Consider the following 20007-nt stretch of genomic DNA (forward strand, 5'->3'; position numbering starts at 1 on the left):
AATTTTCTTGTCGACGTCGAACCTATAATAAATTACATTTTTGTCAACACAAAATTATACAGTTTGTAAAGAAAGTGGTTTTATTATTATTATTATTATAAAGTCTTTATTTAAATTATACAACTCGACGTGTCCCACTCAATTGAGGGGTGCGGTTACTTGGCTCCATATAGAGAGCATGTAGTAATGCGACCCTATATGAGAATTATGCTCGAACACGACACCGAGGATCTGGGTCCCCTGTTTCAATTCTTGAAGAAAACGGTGTTGAGAGTGAATGTATTTATTAGTGTGAATGTATAGGGTGAGAGGGCTGATGGCAGAATATTGAGTATTCTATTCGGTTAGTAATATAATAGGTATAACAAGTGGTGGAGGAATATTGAGTACTCTACTACCCTAAGTAAATAGAAAGAATGTATTTAAGAATGATTGTGAGTGAAAATGGGGTTGGATCTAGGATCTGCATGCGTTGGGTGCTGAAATGACCTAGCTGTTGATACACCCTAGAGCCCAACCTCAGCTGCTGGACGTTTAAGACCGGGGTCTGACCCCAAATTGCCAACACCCGAGGTGGGTGATTCTCAAGTCCTGCCGGTAATTTATTGTAAATTACAAAACCTGGAATTGCCGGTAGACTACAAGAAGTAATAGGCTCAACTTTGTACATGTGTGAGCATATATGTGCATACATGTGCAGATTTGAGTTTATCCAAATCCAAAGCCAATATTACATAGAAATATACATAAATATATTTATGTATTTTAAAGGTACAAATAGGGCTTGTAGAGAAAGGTTGCTCGATGTGTCCCACTGAAGGGTGCAACTTCTTGGCTCTATATGAGAGTGTGTGATTTTTTGAGGAAACATGGTTGTTTTATTGTATATAGTAATGACAGTTTTATGTCCCTATTGTGTGTTGAGGGTGAATGTATTTATTGGTGTGAAAGGTCAATGGCACAATATTAAGTACCCCATCAACCTTAAATTAGGTTAGTTATGTAATATGTGTAGAGGCTGATGGAGGAATATCAAGTACTTCACCATCCAAATTGAATGAATGGTATGTAAATAGGAAAGAACGTATTTAAGAGTGAGAGTGTGAATGGATTTAGGAACTGCATGTGTTGGGTCATCACCCAGAGTTGGCTAAGTAGCTGGAAAGATTAAAATGAGGACTGCCCAGCCTGCCAACACCCGAGAGGGTTGATTCTTGAGGTCTGCCGGTAATTTATTGTAAATTACAAAATAATTAAATTTAAAAATAGTTTGTCGATTAATATCAATAAGTCTAGGTTCCATAGTTTATTCAAAGAATTAAAGTTAGATTTACCAGAGAGACATTACATAAATGACAAAAATTCATTGCATAAAGTACAGAAATTATGAAACTTAGGACGCAAATTATTCTCTCTCATTTATAATAACACCAGATCAGAAGATATGTTTACATGCCCCCTCTACAATAAGGAGCTACAGAAAATTTAGTCAATTTGTAGGATTATGTCCAATATTATAAGAATTCAGAATTAAATGGCTGGGTAACACATATCTTATTCTTGCTGAGGTAAACGACTGGTTGAATGGTTATGATTGTTGGGGTTATTTATATACATATGTATTGTGTGCATGGGATTATAGGGATTTCTTAATAGCAGAATTTCATTTTTATTTTAAAATATTATTTATATTATCCTTTATTTTTATTATTTTTATATTATTTAAAAAATGTGTTTTCTTTGTATGCTATAACTCTCATATAATCCAAAAGAGGAGTGCGAGTCCACTCAATAGATGAATAACATTAGTTTAAAGTCTTTTATAATATGTAGCTTCATTTATAGTATTGTTCTTATAATTTTTATTTATATTATTCTTATATTATTTTAAAAGAATTTTTTCTGTAGCAATTCTTGTGAAACGCTAAAGAGCAGTGTGAGTCAACTTGGCTGAAGGACTAAAGTCCAAGCATAAGTGTTAAAAATTTGTAAATATTATATTTGATGGAAAAAAATTAATAAAACATTATTATTATTATTATTATTTATAATTGAATTATTAAACCACATTAATAAAGAAAAGGAGGGAGAGAAAGGATAAAAGGAAATGGGAAAAAGAAAAGGAAGAGGGAAGAAAAGGAAATGATTCATGTCAGTTTTAAAAACTCAGATGCCATGGACCTGAAACAAGCAAGGGACAAGCTTTTTTTTTTGTTTTAGAGGAGTATAGAAGGCTTGGTGGATTCGTGCATTTGGATAAGCAATATGGGACAAAAGTTTATAGATAATGAGGACATTTATTTGATTTAATGTTAAATATGTAGTTATATTAAAGCTTTAATTTGATAAGTGCTTAGAATGTTAAGATTGCTGAGTATCTAATACAGGAATGATAAGCAATTTAAAGATGATGAGCAGACTGAGTGTCTAAGGAAAGTGAATAAATGGCCCTACAACAAGAGAATAAAGGAATTATTAGAGATTTAACAAGGAGAAATCTATATTTCTTTGGAGTGAAAAAGCTAACGTTTCACAGAAAATGGAGGCTTGAGTGGAACTTTTTAATAATAGAGCCCACATAGTCATGCCATGTAAGCTTGGAGTTAAAAATAACCCGAGATATTTAACTTTTGGACAAAAATTTATTGGGGAGCCATTGATTTGAGGAAGGAATAGACAATCTGTATTAATGAGTTTTTTGGAAATAAGGACTAAGATTTGTTAGGATTTAAAAGAATGCTGTTATTACTTGATCCTTGATTGAGAAAATGAAGCTCACAGTTGAGCAATGAGATAGCTTCAGGGATGTTGCTTGTAGAACATTGAATGTAAAGCTGAGTGCTAACAGCATATAGATGAAATTGTGAGAAATTAAGGACTGATGGAAGATCATATAGGAGAACATACATCTTTTTTTAAACAGTTTCCACTCGTCCTCTGGTGTAATGTCCATTTTTTTGTAGTTTTCCCAGCACCTGTGGTGCCACTGTCATTGTGGGGATCGAACATTACAGTCTGTGGCAGCCTCCACCATGGGCTCAGCCAGCACATCGCCTTCCGCATCTTTTGGAATGCTTGAAGCATTTTGTGTCACGAGGGCTGTGTTTCACTCTTCTGGCATTGCAGTCGCTTGATGGCAATGCCCTGTGGCACTGGGGACCTTCACTCCTGCCCCCTGCACTATAAGGTTAATCTCATTTTTGTTTTCCATTTTTTTTTTCTTTCCAGGGTGTGGATAAGAGAAAGGAGAGATGAGAAGGACAGATAAAAGGAAACAAAGTGAGTGATATGGGAAAAGGAGGTAACTAAGGAAAGGAGGTCACTCTTCCTCAATGGGGCAAAAGTGAGGAAGAAGTTCTTTTAGTCGGCTCTCATAACAGGCAGAGAAACAGTGGGCCTATTGTACTCCGGACCCACACAGGTATAAAAGAACTGTTAAACTGAGCGAAACTTTACTACTGTTTAATTATACTTTTTACCTTCTATCTGACATTAAACATGTAGTAGATAGTTTTACAAGAAAACAGTCTCAAGTTAAATCAATCCACTAAACTTAGTATAATAATACAATTTTCATTGTAGGTTGTTGAACAAATACTGCAGCATGGAATTTGTGCAACAACCTGCAATACAAATAATAAAATTATAAAATAAGTAGCAAAAAAATTAATTATTATTAAAAAAAAGATAATTTATTCTGAAAAAAAATTTAAAAAATGTTTTGAATACAGTTGAAATCAGCATATTCTGACTGGAAAGCTAAATGTTTTGTTTAATAATAAAAACATGAAATTTAATCATCGCCAATCATTTTGGTCTGCCAATCCTCACTCATTGGTCTACCAGATGTCTTCAGTGTGTCATAGCAAAATGCTAAAACGCACCTGACAGACAAACCGAGCAAGGATTGGCAACCAAAATGATTGCTAACTACTATATTTCTGGTTCACCAACCTGCACACAACATGGAGAAATCTCACAATCTAATCAAGTATTACTGTATTACCAAGTATTACCCGTTACTTTATAACAACTATTAATTTTAAAAAATACATCAAAAGTACTATGAGCTAACCTTGTGATGAGTGTAACAAGTTTACAAGAATGTTTCAACAGTCGTTTAAACGATGATTGAAGAAGAACAAAACATCAACAATTTGTAGCGCGTCCTTCAAGCTGAAATTCCACATAGTGCTAATCACATAAGTCAACAGATGTAATTAGGTATGTCATGTAAATAGGTTTCACACTCATTCAGCATTATTCTGTAGTATTTAATCTCTGTTAATTTTTAAAAAAAATTTTATATGCTTACCACTGAATTAAATATGAAATGGAGATTGGTCTTTAAAAATAAAAAAAATAAACAAAAATAAATAAATAAAAAATAAAATTGTCATAGAATTTGAAACGTTTATTTGACATCAAGGGGTACATTTAATTTCTGGCTTTATTTAATAACATTAAGAATAGAAACATGTAAGATTTGTGTTTTTATGTAGATAGTTCATATACAGAAAATTGTACCATTCTAACAGTCATCACAACCCTCTTTATATTCTTCTAATTTATAAAATGTTTCTATTTTCATATGATCACATTTCCAACTTATAAGTTCCTGAGATATTTCTGTATTTAATTGAGCATTGCTTTGAAAATATATTTTTAACGTAGAACAAAGAATCACATTAAAAGAAATTAATAAATTCCACTCACGTAAATTCTCTCTAATTGCTCAATGAAATACGAGCAACTTTTCAGAGCGAAATTGTGTTCATTATATGCTGTTAATGTTAAAACTTACACAGTTATGTTAAATACTTCAACAAGATTCAACTTAGAATTACAAAAAAATATATCTTTGTGTTAATCCTTACATCATTAAAATATAAAACATTTGATATTCGCACATTTAAAAATATATTAAGACTAAATATAAACACAATAGTTTATAAAATACATTGCGTCGTTGCTAATATTTTCGTTTTTTAAACCTTTCCTTTCAAGATAACAAATACCACCCCAATTGACAATTATTGTTAGTTCAACTAAAAATTAAACATTTCTTTACCACATTTATTACCAGAGAGTAAATATACGTTATTTTTAAATATGGAATTATTATTATATTTGTACTAACAGTGCAATATTTGGTAAGTTAATTCTATAAATATTTGTAATTCATAACTGGAAATTATAGATTACAATGTGGATATAATTGGAGCACAATTACTTTGGTATGTGGAAACTAATTATTTTCGTAATTAAAGCTAACTTTTTTCAATAACATTTTAGAATTCAGTATTTATTTTAAATACATTATCTGTTCCATCGCTGAAAGACATTAGTTACTGTTAAAATTATTACATACATTTTTGTTCTTAAATTATAAGGTATTGATATAGATTATTATCATAAAACTACATAGTTTAAATATTGGCAAAACAATTTTAAATAAAACATTACGCTTTAATCAATGAATCTGTGTTTATAAAAATAAATTTATAAGATTTCAGAAAATATTTTAATTACCATTTAGACGAAGCTAACTGACAATTTATAGTTTGATAGTTAACTTTAGTCTGTCTATCTTAGCTACCAGACACAAAATCAGTGAGGATAGGCAGACACAAGAGGAAATCTCACAATTTAACCAACAATCGGTACTATTAAATGTAAAACAATGTGTATCAGTATACTATTTTCACATTTAATACAAATCACTTTATTCACACAAACCCACATTTCACTCCAACTTAACTTCAAATAAACACTGGACTTATTAGTTAATTATTTCATACTGATGCTATAAAATACTTTAAAATACTTATAAACTAAAACATGCTTTATATTGTTAATATCCCATATAATTCATTTGTAATAATTAAACATTTAAATAAAAAAGTAATAGGTACTAATAAACATTTAGAAGTAATATAACTACAGTCATGGAAAACCAGGAAGACCCTAACTCTTGACCTGATATCTGGCCCACCGACAGTAAAAGACCGACAGGGTCGATGGGTAAGCAAATGAGCTCTTGTGTATCAGGAAAATGTATGAAAATTCAACATAGAATTTTCATAGAATTTAGAGAAAAAGTTGAGAAAGTTTGCCTGATATACCAAAAATTTGTCATGCATAGAGAGCAAGTGGGCTGATTTTTTTATTCTTCATTTTTCTATTTTTTATTTTTTTTTTATTTAAGAAAATGAAAGTCTTGTTGTTTTCAATGTCTTGGGATCAATTTTTGTGTGTTTTATTCACGAGTATGAACGCATGCGAAAGGTTCAACAGTGGAATTTGACCCCCATTCACCGATTTTTAGATTGGTTATATTTTGTATATGGAGGAATGGACAAAAATGGAGGAATATAAAGTCTCCATCACCATATTAAAGTGAACATACAAGAGAATAAGTGTTGTTTTATAACTTTGCGTGGCAGAAATGGCTTAGTTATTAGCAGCCCTAACTTTGGAGGATAGGACAGAAAACGCAGAACTACCCCTGTATCCTGACCAAAATAGACAATGCTCATAACTCACCACACATTAATTATAACACCATTCATTTTTTTAACATTTAATGTGACTGGCCAGAAAATTCTGTAAAGATTAAAACACCATTTTAAATAAAACTTTACACTAATAATTGAACGATTCAAAATTAGATGTAATATATATTTTGCAAAACAAAGAAGACATTCCTCCAAGAATTTCCTCATTTTTTTTCAAATTTTTGATGGTAACACCATGGAATTTTTATTTCAAAAAACAATGCCTAGAACATACAAATTCCATAGATGAATTGACAATGTCATTTGAAAAAGATGAAATACTTAAATGATGAACTTTTTATGAAAATTGTATGACCAGTTCAACTGATACGTTGAAGATCAATTCTTCTCAAATACAACTTTCTATTAATGTGAGAAATAATAGTCACAAGTTCAACATTAAAATGACACATTCAATTTGTTATTTCCATTTTTAGTATTATAACTTTTACAATTCTACGGAAACTGGAAAACTCAGGTGATTGGATTTTGCCAATGTGTTTTTGTACTGTTTTAATGCAGAATTGAATTCCTCCATCCATTGACAAGCTACATATGGTGGAATTTTACCCCAGTTGAACTGGTGAGCTTTCACTCTAAAAATAAAAATTAAACAACACTTCCATTTTACGTTGTAATGCAGTACCAGAAAACTGTACAGTATATATTAGAAAACTTACCCAGTTAAATCCTGAATAAGTTGTTGTAAGTGATCTGGCATACCATACCTCGTGCATGGTACGATATTTAAAAATTCATCATTGTTGTTGTGTAAATAAAACCTGGAAAAATTAAAATTTTGGAAATGCATGAAAAATACATGAAAACATTTTAAAAGTGTACTTATTTGTTTGATAGACAAAATCAGAAAAACAAAGATAAATCAGAATAATTGGAGATGGTGACACTTCCTTTTCACCTGGTAGACCTAACCTCAGTGTTTTACAATTTATTCAATATCAAATCAAAGTCAAAGTTAAATTTATACCATCTCAATATTTATATTGAACAAACAGACAACAACACATTCTTTAGCTTATTTTAGTTTCTCCTTTCTGTTGCTTCCTGGACACCAGACAGGCGACTCTGTTTGACTCACCACAATGTCTGTGCCCTTTCTGGCTCTGCCTGACTGAATCTTACTTACTTAACAATCAACTTATCCTGCATCAGGCCACTTCTCAACAGTCATGTTTCAACCAGGTGACTAAACTCAGCCTTCTTCTGACTAACTCTAACCAACTATGGGCCCAACTGGCCTTTTTTGCTTTTCCAATCATCCCCTTTTATATTGGTTTGAGGGTTGAGAGAAGGAAAAGCAAAATCCATTGGTCATGACTTAGCTGTCTAGGGAGCTTAAATTGTGCTTTGTATGGCTCTGCAGTGAAAGGTGTACAAAACCCATCTAGCTGATGCGATCCCAAATTTCAGGTCGATGCGCCCCATCCGTGAGGTGCGACACTTACACTAAATAAATAACCCTTCATCTTTTTTGTTACTTATTGGGACTATTTGCTTGTTGCATTTTTCCACCCTCTGGATTTTTGAGAAACGTTCCTTTGTTCCCTGCTGAGTTGGTGAGCCATCAATTTTACAGACCCATAAAAAATCTGTCCAAAATTCTTTACAACTATTTCCTTGTGTACAGCTATTCCTTACTTATTTATTCTAACTTATATGAAGATGGTCCAGGTTACAATTGCAACTAGCAAATTCCTGTAGTTTGGCTGTTTTCAATCATTTTGTTCTGCCTAGCCTTCTTAATCAGAGGAATAGGGTTTGATGAATCCACAGTCGAACATGACAAACTGCCAAAACGTACTTCTCCAAAACAGCAAGAATAGGCAGATAAAAATGATCGGAAATGACTAACCTACAGGTTCAGCACACTGCAGACCACAAAAAGAAATCTTACCAATTGATCTTTATGACTAAATAATAATAAAAAAGTCTAATGACAAAAGAATGTCCACTATTAATATAACCTATATGTTATTAGTAATTTCAACCATAATAATTTGTAACTGTTCACAAAACAGATCATTACAAAAACAATACATGTTAATTCTACTTTAGTTTGCATTTAAGAGTTGTCTGATTTTAACCCTTACCGAACTATAAAAAGTCTTTTATAGTTGTGAATGAGAGTCGGGTTGTGGCGAAGAGCTGAGATTGCATACGTAAACACACCATCTAGATGATGCTCTTTTCTCGACACATCTTGCCAATGTTGTGAATGACCATTATTAACAATAACCACCTTAACATAATTTGACGCAAGAATTTGGTCAACCCAAACAGGATAATTCTGAGTGACTTCTTCACACTGATTGCGTGCCAAAGGATCCCATACCTAAAAAAATTGAATAAGGTTCATTATTTTATTTTTATTTTTTAATTTATGGATAATACCGACAATGGAATCATCACTCAATATCCCATTGGCCCACTTTTTTACTCCAGTTATTCATTCATACAAAGGCACAACCATATTGATAAAAACTGTACAACAAAAGTATAAACAGTAAATAAAAGTCCCTGTTAAAAATCAGTACAGGGGGGCCCCCAGCATCCTAAGGACTACTTTATATCAGGTGCCATGCCCACACGTTACCTGTAAGGGATGGTTAGGGACAAGTCCTGGCACTACTCAGCCAAGTGTGACACATGGAGCGGGGTTCACTACAAAAGCAAGTGTCTGTATGTCAATCGTGTATGGCCTAGCTTCTATAATGAAATGCTACAGTTAAAAAATAAGGTTAAATACCTAGGGATAATCTTTGATAGGAAATTAACCTGGAACCCTCACCTGCAGCACATCATAACAAAAAGTAAAATATCGTTAATGAACCAAAAAGAACTCTAGGCAAATCTTGAGGACTAAAATCGAAAATGGCCTATTGGCTATATACAGCAGTAATACAATTAAATTATTTTATGGCTTACTTATCTGGTGGAGCAAAGTTCAGCAAAAACAAGCTATCTAAACATTAGACAACATACAAAAACTGGTAAACCTATGCAACACAGGGGCAGAAGTAGAAGGCCTATGCTTCTATAATGAAATTCTGCAGTTAAAAAACGAAGTTAAATACCTAGGGATAATCTCTGAGGAGAAATTATCCTACAATCCTAACCTGCGGCACATCATAACAAAAAGCAAAGTATCACTACCACAAGAAGAACTGGGCAAATCTTGGGACTAAAACAGAAAATGACCCATTGGCTCTATACGCAGTAATAAGACCAAATTGTCCTATGGCTCACTAATATGGTAAACCAAAGATCAACAAAAACAAGTGCCCAGACATTCGGCAGCAACGAGTAGCAAACCCTACGACAGGAGCAATGAAAATAACCCATCAATTGCACTAGAAACATTGCTAAACCATTGGAAATATCTGCACCAGGAGAAGTGAGGAAAAGCTCAAAGGCTCCAGAAGCAATCAAACTGGATTAAATAGTTAATCCCTAGTGAGACGTTTTATCAGAAACCCATTCTTAGAAATGGGGACTGACTACTTGATCCCAGAAATATTCTTTAGAACTATAAAAGATGAAATCAGGAGGTACCAGATTGATATGGCATTCAGACGGCTCCAAAACAAGTGAAGGAGCTAGATCAGCTATTTTCTGAACAAGCCCAAAATAAAGAATCAAACTCACTAGGGAAGTACACCTCAGTCTTTCAAGCTAAATACATGCCATCAATACTTTAGAAAATCTTAAAAGAGGATACACTGGCAAAACAATCCTCATAAGATCGAAGAGCCAAGCAGCTATTAAAGAGTTAGCATGTAAAAAAATTACATCAAAATAGTCAATTAGTAATTGAATGCATCCAAAATATCCAAAACTGGTAAACAACCACCTGATGATATTTTGGGTACCAGGGCCTAAGGGAATTGTGAGTAACGAAAAAACGACATACTGCCCTGAGGAGGATCTGCAAGATCATATATAAGCCCTGAACCTATTCTTGGGACAACAAAAACAAACATAGAATCCTTCATCACTGAATGGATCCAGAAAAGACAAACGTGGATCTAGGAGTGCTAGTCACAGTAAGCTTATATTAAAACAACCCTCACAAAAACTGGCAAACTCACTGCAAGTTAGAGAGAGCTAAACTTAGAGGAGTCTAATATAATTGGTTCTATATACCAGTCATTGGTATCTGAGAAAACATCTACATAACATGGGCATATTCAATAATGACCCCATTTGTAGGTTATGCTAGAGGAAAAACTGCGGCCCATATCTCCGAATATGAAGCAACCACTCAGTGAAGACATAACCTGGGATGCAAAATAAACCCAGGGAATGGAATTGCAGCAACAACAATCAATGACCTACTGCTTAGGAGAAGGATCGAGTTGATTGCACAGAACTAGGAAAGTAAAATAAGCTAGAGGAATACAGAAACCCCAATTACTAGTACCCATATTCATCATATCATGGTCTATCATCAAACAGGTGAGCTCGATCCCTTCCTTTTATTTAGGACACCCCGGCCCACTAACTGCCACTGACAAAGTTCTTTTATTGCATTCTTTACTACTCATACAATATCAACAGGCCGTAGTTTGGTCTGGAGGACGAGATGCCCAAACTTTTGCCTTCCAGCACAACAATTCCGAGTAACCAAACGACTACCACTGTTTTTTCACGGCTCTCCAGCTCAGCATATCTCTTTAGCAAGAGCATGAGAGGGGTCCACCGGAATCTGTTACAGACAGCAATAATCACACTGAGGGAGTCCGGTCAGACAAAATAGACACAGCCTCATAATAATAAATATAGATTATAAATAAATGATAACAAGAAAAAATATTTTTTACTCTACGTTTCACAGATTTTGTTTAGTTTATTAATGATAATAATAAGCTAATACCTTTTGAAAAAACAAAGACATTAAATTTCTAAATTTATCCATTAGAAGCAGAAATTCATCACTTTCCCTCTGGTACAGAAGGAGAACTTCAGTGTGTTGATCAATATAAGTTGTGCTCAATGGAGATCGAACATCATCATGTACGCTATTCAATAAATTACTGTCTGTTATTTCATCAGCACTTATTTTGTAGTATGGACAATATTTATTCTTTCCTGAAATAAAATAAAGCAACATAAACACAAATGCACATGTAATAAATAAATTGAGACATTTTACCTTTTAATAATGTGATCAATACAATCGTAAAGCAAATGATAATGGTAATCCGTATAATTCCAAAGAACATATCTTTTGATATTATATCTGTCAATAATACTGGCACAAATGCTGCACTGGCGAGTTTAGCGGCTAAAATTTTTTTTATAATGTCAATGTTTCACATGGAGCTTAACAAATTAATGAAAATTATGTACTTACTTTCGCTTATAATAATTGGTTCAGTTGATATCGCACAACAACGATGCTCTGGGAAAAGCTAACAAAAATATTTACAATCAAAACACAAACAACTACTAAAAAAATTAGGCATAGGTTTAATTAAACATCACATACCCTGGCACAGTAGTATCCAGGTTTGGATGCATTGATCAATTTTGGCTGAGACTGTAAATTAATATTTCATCTTACACATTATGTGGAATTATAAAAAAATAAAATAAAATAAAATATAACAGAAAGGCTTACATGATTCCAAGTGAAATTTTGCACATCTATGCTTCCATTACTGCAACTGCTTGAACCTATAACGCAGTTAATACTACACATTGACGTTAATAATTCAATGCTTAACAGTCCCTTAATATCCTTGTTCAAGAGTCTTAACTCAATCGTTCTGCAAGTAAAGAAATATGATAATATATTAAGATGTAATTTATTAACTATTAATCATAAAAATTAGGCAGGGTGAACAATTAAAGTGAAATATGTTTCTTCTAAATTTCATATATTTTTAGGATTGGGTCATAGAGCCACCTGAAAATTTCACAAAAATATGGAATGAATTAATTTTTTCCAAAAACCAAAATTTAAGTATTTTGGGGATTTAATGACACTGAAGCCTGATGTCCTAATGTAAAAAAAGTACCCTAACATTGATGGACAGTAAAAAAGCATGTCTAAAATGTTGTTTATATTATTAACTTCTTGCCTAAATAAAACTATGTTTTTTATTATTATTATTTTCCAAAATATACTTATGTCACACTTACGCTGTTTCCCCATAGGTAGGAATGAAAGACAAATTTGACTTGTTGTGGAAACTGTTGCATTCCCAATCACTAGTGTTTTGCTTGCAAGGCATTTTAACTAAGAAAAACAAAAATGAAACAAATCAAACTCAAGCATAGAAAATCTTATTCCATATGGTTCAATAAAAACTGCACTTGAACAAGCGCCATTCAAAGAATTCGATTGAAATCCTCACCTTTGATACTCGTTGGTAGCAAGTCATTATCCATGTCATTATATCTATTGGCTGGGATTGGTTTTTCATACTGATTCCACATTTCTTCATCTCTGTGAAATAAGTCTAAACACATGTAATCAAAATTAATCACCTTTCATATTTCATCAACAAATTGTGTTTAGGTTTCTATGTTTTTAGGCCAGTGTTGTAGAAATTATTTATGTTCATCAAGGTACATTTTGATATTCAAGGAGTATAAGATTAGATTAGAGTAAGATCGGTTTCTTTGCACCCTGTGTACTACGACCAGTATTGGTCTATTGTGAATCTCCATTGTTGTCTAGAGCTCCACATTAAGCTTAGGCTTTTTACCAGATTCCAGTTTTTTCAAGGACTCCCTTTCCTTGAAAAAAAAAAAAACCTAGGCTTTTCTTCTCCCAGGAGTATCTCAGCCTACATAAGCTTTGCAACAGAAGACGTGTTCTGCTGTCTCTTCTTCCTGGTATTATCTGCACAGGCTTCCTGCCACACTGAGTCTATATGCCCTGGACTCTACAGTATCCAGTTATTCTAATCCTAAAACGTCCTAGCACAGGGATCAGTGTCCTCATTGAACTTTCCTTGGCCATTTTATCGCCTTCTTTGTTCCCCTCTGCCGTGTGCCTTGGTACCCAAGCAAGAGTGATTTTGTTGTTTTCCCCAATGTCTGGCAGAGCCCTGATGCAATCCCAAACATATCTGCACTTAACCACCGATGTGGTAATTGCTCTCAATGCCAGCTGGCTGTCTGAGTATACGTTCAATCGCCTTGAAAGGCAGTGGAAAATTACCCAAATCTTATATTAATTCTAGTCCTTGGTTTATTTCCATAAATATTAGCTCCTTCCCCATACTCGGTGCATAGGCAAGATTTTGGGCTGGAACAACTTGATTGTTTGGAAATTGGAACATTTGGTTGGACCCCCCCCCCCATAAATAAGGCATTTGTATTGTACTGAGAGTTTCATTCTGTTGTCAAGTAGTATTTTGAATATTTTATACCATCTGTTCAATTTTCTTTTGAGTCGAGTCTGGGGATTCCAAGGAAGTAATTTGACGATGAAAAGTCCCAAATAACGGATGACATTGCTGTGGTTACAGAGCAAATTTACAGCAAATTACAGAGCAATTTGGTCATACAAAATACCAAAATCCATTTATACTTTAGAGAAATGACAGATTAAAAAAAATAAATATATTCTAACAATTATGGTTTAAAGCTAAATTAAAAATATATCTAAAAACATATTTTAAAAAAATCACCTCTGTAGTTTGAGCCAAAAAAAGTTTTGTTCCCTAGCCTTTGAATTATTTCAATATCATCAGTGTTATTCACATCCTGTTGAAATGGGACAAAAGCAATAATAACATTGACCACAGGTTTTTGACAATATTTGTGCGGAATGTTCAAAGGCTGAATTTCCCAGAGCGTAACATGTTGTGAAACTTTTGTCGATAGTAGTTCCATCTCCCGAGACCAGTTTTGAATTACGTCAAAATTTTCTGAAATAAGTATTATTAGGGAAAAAATCACTTTAACTACAAAATCGCCACTATTAATTTATTTTACCTAATACTGAGTTATTGAATGAAACTGAAATATTAAAATAAGGAAACTTTTGCATTCCACTTTTGAATTTTATCTTTTGGTGCTGAATGCGCTTGTATGGTGCCATTTCTGAAACTGAAAACAAATGATTTTATTTCAATAGAAATAATTAATTAAACAAAACACAATGACAAATTATATAGATGTGAAAACTAAATCACCTGAAATTTTTCTTTGTTGAATAAAAGAGCATGGGTGTTCTGGTTGTTCACAGCCTCCTTTGTGCTAAAATTTAAACAGAAGAAATTTAAATAAGGTTTATTTAGCCATTTTTAAGGTTAAACACTCCACACAGATACACATAATTGAAATTTTTTGTTGTTTCAATTGTTCAACAATGAATCAATCCCACCTCCTCATTAAACTTTTTTTGGTGTCAGTAGTTCCATCAGCCATTTTTTAAACACAACTTATTCAGAATGTTTTAAAATGTCATCAGGAGCTCTGATAGCATGATTGTTATTTGTTACATGAGGGAGCATCTGTGATGCTGGTGATGCTACAATGTTACAGCTCACTTTTTCCACTACACCAAGAAGTCGCATGTGTAATTCCTTTTGTCTTCTAGAATTTTTTGGAAAAGTGGGGCTATTGCATGCAAGTTTGGAAAAAAAGGATTACTAATGGTAGAAAGGGTGGAGTGGAATTTAAGTTATCTAGTTCTTGTTTTCACGTATGAAAGATGTTGCAAGATTGGATATTGTCGGCTCCGTGCAAAAGTATCTCATATAAAGTAGTTTGTTAAGGCTTTTTACCAAATCGCAATGCTTTTACAAAGACTCCCTATCCTTCAGGCCCGGGCTTTTCCTCACCCAGGAGTATGAATCTCAGCCTGCATAAGCCTTCGCACCAATAGAGGAATGTTCTGCTGCCTCTTCTACTGGCAATATAGGCTTGTTTTTGCATATGGCATTGATGTCTGCAGTGTTCAGAGTCCAGCTATTATTCTAGTCCTAGCACGTCTTAGATTTAGAAGTTGTGCCGTTTTTCGGCGATGATCTTTGATGAACTTTTTCACAGCCTTTGTTTTTTCCTTCACAGCTTTTTTTCCTAGGCTACATTCCCATTGAACGGAGAACTTATTTTTAATCCTGTCTGATGAACTCATGTTTTTGTATACCACAAAAGTTTAGAATGGAACTTTCATTGGCCAATTTATCAGTCGTTTTGTTGCGCCTCTAGCCTTGTGTGAAATTGATGTCTGAAATTTACGACTGTTCTGTACAGGACATTTTTTATTGCATATTATTATATAAGTTATTTCATTCCTTAACTGATTGCCCATTACTTAACTTTATGTTCCATCTTATCATTCCAGAAGTCATATAACATTCACCATTGATTGCCATAGAAATAATTATGCCAAATTCAGTTTTATACCAGGAACAACAAATATGTTTAACTTGTTCAAAAATACAGGTAGATTTAATGTTAGTTTAAGTAAATTTAAGCAAATTTTATTATTAGAAAATTAAATATTGTATCATTAATATTGATTTTGATTATAATTAATAATTGATAATTACTTAGTTTTAATACATTTTTCAAATTGTTTCAATTCATTTTAAAGTGTTGTTTTATTTTATTTATTTTACTATAAACATTTTTCTTTTTATGTTAGTTATAACCACTATACTTTTATTGTATACATTTGTAATTGGGAAACCAGGAAATAAAATAAAAATAAATAAAATGTGTGCTATGGTACCCAGACAAAAGTAATTTTGTTGTTTTCGACTCTGTACTTTACTACCACTGCAGTAATTGCCTTCAGCACTGCCTGGCTGTCCAAGTAGATGTCTATTCTTCTGTTAACCTAGCCTTATGACAGTCGCCGCTTGAAAAAGTGGCATATTGCCCAAGGCTTGTATGAATTCTAGTCCTTAGTTTATTTCTGTAAATACCAGCTCCTGACCCACATCCAGTTTTAGAGCTATCTGTATATCGGATATGGTCAACATTAACTAGGATCCCTTTCTCCCAGTCTGCCCAACGAGGTATTTTATTTTGTAAAATCTGAATTTAGGGGTCATGAGTACTCCAGTACCCTGTCTGCCTGATCTTTAGTTGCTCCTTGTTATGCAAGTTACTGGAGCCTGTCCCTGCATTAGCCTAAGAATTGTGGCTCTGCCCTCTCTCGCTGGATGTAGTGTACGTAGTGGTGGTAGATTCAGAAGGACCTTCAGAGTACCAGTGGTGGTCATTTTCTTGCCGCAGTGATACTCAGACACACTAACTTCTGAGCACTACTGAGGATCTTGACTGCCCTTAGCTGTATTGTCTTCGTCCACCAAACTACTGATTAGACACCGTATTAAAAAGTTTCTTTCTTTAGCTAATACCCATTTTGAACTAATTCATCAACCATTAAGGAACCTGTGCTACTTTATTATTAGGAAAAATAAGTATAAAAATTATCTAAATGTTTGTACTGATTTGTACAAGATAATGCTTATTTACCCTTTATTCAAAGTATTTGTACTCACTCAAAGAGTGTGTTTTTTATGTAGATGTGTCACTGTTGTGTGTCGTGTTGAGAATGTTAGTGAGATAACACATCAGGGACACATCTACACAGAAAATACACACTTTGAGTGAGTACAAATACTTTGATTAAGCCTAAAATTTCTTTATTGTATACATTGTATAAATTCATATTCATATCTTATATGTGTTTGTATGTTAAAACAATGTTTATAAATCCCAGTCTCTGAAGATGAGCTCAATAAAGATCGAAACGTTGGCACGATAAAGAAAATGTTTTTCTGAAACCTACATCACACCAGACCGCATCTCACGATTTCTGAATAATCATCGACAAACGGTCACTAATCACCACACACGTCTTGTGTAATGTTAGTTAAGTGTTGATGCTCAAGACGGATTTCTGTCATAGAAGTCTTGGTAGTGGTCCAAGTCTTTTGATAAGTTGTTGTCTCATAAGTCTCGTGTGGGTATTCAACATCAGTCTGCCGTTTAGTTATAGTCCTAGGAATTTGACTTGCGTGGATCGGTATCTTTTCTGTTGATGTACAGTTGTACTCCACTTTTCGCACCTGTCTTCCATATGCTCAAGGTGTTCTTGGATGATGGAGGTAACTTGGATAGGATTCGGGGACAAAATAGCCATATTTTCTGCTTAAGTGGTCATAATAGTATTAGGGTGTACAGGTAAGGATTTTACAGGGATTTTCTAATTGAAAATAAAGTTATAGCAATGATAAATTAAAAATAGATTTGTCATCCTTAATTGTTTTTAACATTAACAAACGAGTGTGTAAAGAAAATGTTTTTCTAAACCTATATCACCCTAAGCCACATCTCACAATCTCTAAATAAACATCATAATATTTCAGAGATCATATAATCCTCCCTTGATTCTTTGTCTTCTCTATGACAGTATCGGGGAAAAGCTGGAAATTTTCCCTGATTTCTGTTTTGCAGATATATAAAGATGCTTGATACTTTAAACTACTTTCAGCCTCACACTTAACAACTTTGTAGAAAAGGAAGTTTTAAAAAAGCCGGAATATAACAATGATGCTATGAGATGGAGCCTTTGCACTTTGCTTTTGATACAGGAAAAATTCGCATAAATTTACTACCTCACCTCACCCTGTTTATACCCCTGATGTCGCATCATCTGCCTTTGTTTTTTCCCCAATTTATTTTTAAAGGGTGGCACATTGAAAAAAAAGATGTGAAATTACAATCAAAACCAATGTTCTGTTAGATCAATGCAAATATTTTGTTTAACCTCACTAATTTCGTGGTCCGCTTGACCAATTAATATATTACAATTAATTAAGGTTTTTAGTTGAGATAAAAAAGGCAATGGCACGAGCGGGATTCGAACCCACGATCTTCGGCTAGATACGCCACTGCTCTACCACTTGAGCTATTGTGACCTCGATCTACTCGGACACCAACTTCCTATCTCAACCCCACCTTTTTGAGTTTTCCCTCCTTTTTGCCATTTTGTTTAACAATTTTTATATGAAAATGTTTTAGTCATGAGGGCTTTTGTAATACCCTTATAAAAACACCAAATATGAAATTCATTTGAAACCCTAATATTTATGTTTGTACAAATTATTATTATTTATGTATGTATATCAATTTTTTTACGAGGGTGTGGTTGCAACCTGCAGTTACCACGGTACCCTCTAGGTGTCACTACCAGTTCTGGAATGGTCTCTCCCTCCACTCTTCATTTCGTATATAAGCAAATGCACTGCCCCCAGTGACTTCAGAGTCAGACTCATCTACCCGACGAGACCTCACTTCACACCTCGAGACTCGTCTAACCAACGAGCTCTCGCCAATCACTATTGGAGCACCGACAACAACGGCAAGGGTACTCCCAGCATTAGCCTCGATCTCGCGTTCTCAACACAGCCGACCTGTTGCACCAGAGTCCCTCAACCGCTGCAGAGTCAACCGACTCATGGCCCCAGACCTAAGCCCCTACCACCACCAACGGCGCTCATACAAACGGTCCCGGCCTTATCGTCTCAACATTACAAAACAACACCGGCCCTTCTCAGAGTTACCGAAAAACTCCCAGCCACTAAAAGGGTATTTCAACTACGAGGTTATTTGAACGCTCGGGGTGCCGGTGTTTTAGAAAAAAAGAAGACCCATTTGTATGTATGTAAGTTCGAATATAGGACCGCTATATTCGAACCCGGAATCCTTACCTTACAGTGATGAACGCCGGGTCAAAGCCTAAACCATTGTGGCCACCGACGCCCCCATTTATTCCATAATAACCCACAGATAAACGACTGAAATTTGAAGTTGACAAAACCAGCACTATCGGCAGACCAGACATTTAGTAAAAAGACAAACTTCAGGTCTCGTGCATAACTCAGCAGGCTTCAAGGAGAAATCTGATTTCTATAAGCGCAAATCTGCCCATGCATATACAGAGTTGAGCCTATCACTTCTCGGAACTCGCAGGCAATTCCAGCTTTTAGTAATTTATGACAGATTGCCAGCAGTCCTGAAGAATCACCCACCTAGGGGGTTGGCAGTCCGGGGTCAGACAGTCTTATGCGTCCAGCCACTGAGGTTAGACTCCGGGTGCTGTCAACAACTAGGTCATTTCAGCACGCTTGCTGTTCCTAGATCGCACTGTAGACAGAGCTCTAATAGAGGATGGGACACTCAATATTCCACCATCGGCCTTCTCACACTGCACATTCACTACAATAAATACATTCACTGTCAACACTCACTAGGGAACACAAAACAATATGATATCAGTATCATATATAAATAAAACAAAGCTGTTTTCATCCAAAAATTGGAACAGAGGACCATTTGAACTTACAATATATAAATCCAAATCCACATCAAAAGTTGCAATAAATCACAAATTGTGAATGGACTGAAGTCAAAAGGTTTTATCTGACTATAAGCATATAAGCACAGCTTT

At 34.3% G+C, this 20007-nt stretch overlaps 1 protein-coding gene across 3 annotated transcripts in view; it reads right to left on the minus strand.

Moving 5' to 3' along the window:
* Positions 1-4392: 4392 nt before the first annotated feature.
* LOC106665351 overlaps positions 4393-20007 on the minus strand; it is a 53608-nt gene continuing 37993 nt past the window's right edge. For all 3 annotated transcript variants that reach the window (XM_014391710.2, XM_014391711.2, XM_014391709.2), the window contains exons 3-15: positions 14729-14792; positions 14529-14642; positions 14222-14461; positions 12938-13042; positions 12723-12819; positions 12199-12346; positions 12067-12117; positions 11932-11989; positions 11731-11862; positions 11452-11666; positions 8669-8910; positions 7238-7339; positions 4393-7153 (exon numbers count right to left, since the gene is read on the minus strand). In XM_014391710.2, coding sequence (XP_014247196.1) covers positions 7006-7153; positions 7238-7339; positions 8669-8910; positions 11452-11666; positions 11731-11862; positions 11932-11989; positions 12067-12117; positions 12199-12346; positions 12723-12819; positions 12938-13042; positions 14222-14461; positions 14529-14642; positions 14729-14792 — 1716 coding nt within the window. In that variant the 3' untranslated portion in view covers positions 4393-7005. The remainder of the gene's footprint in view (positions 7154-7237; positions 7340-8668; positions 8911-11451; positions 11667-11730; positions 11863-11931; positions 11990-12066; positions 12118-12198; positions 12347-12722; positions 12820-12937; positions 13043-14221; positions 14462-14528; positions 14643-14728; positions 14793-20007) is intronic.

Source organism: Cimex lectularius, unplaced genomic scaffold (assembly GCF_000648675.2).
Source record: "Cimex lectularius strain Harlan isolate CLEC.00 unplaced genomic scaffold, Clec_2.1 scaffold9, whole genome shotgun sequence".
NCBI classification, from domain to species: domain Eukaryota; kingdom Metazoa; phylum Arthropoda; class Insecta; order Hemiptera; family Cimicidae; genus Cimex; species Cimex lectularius.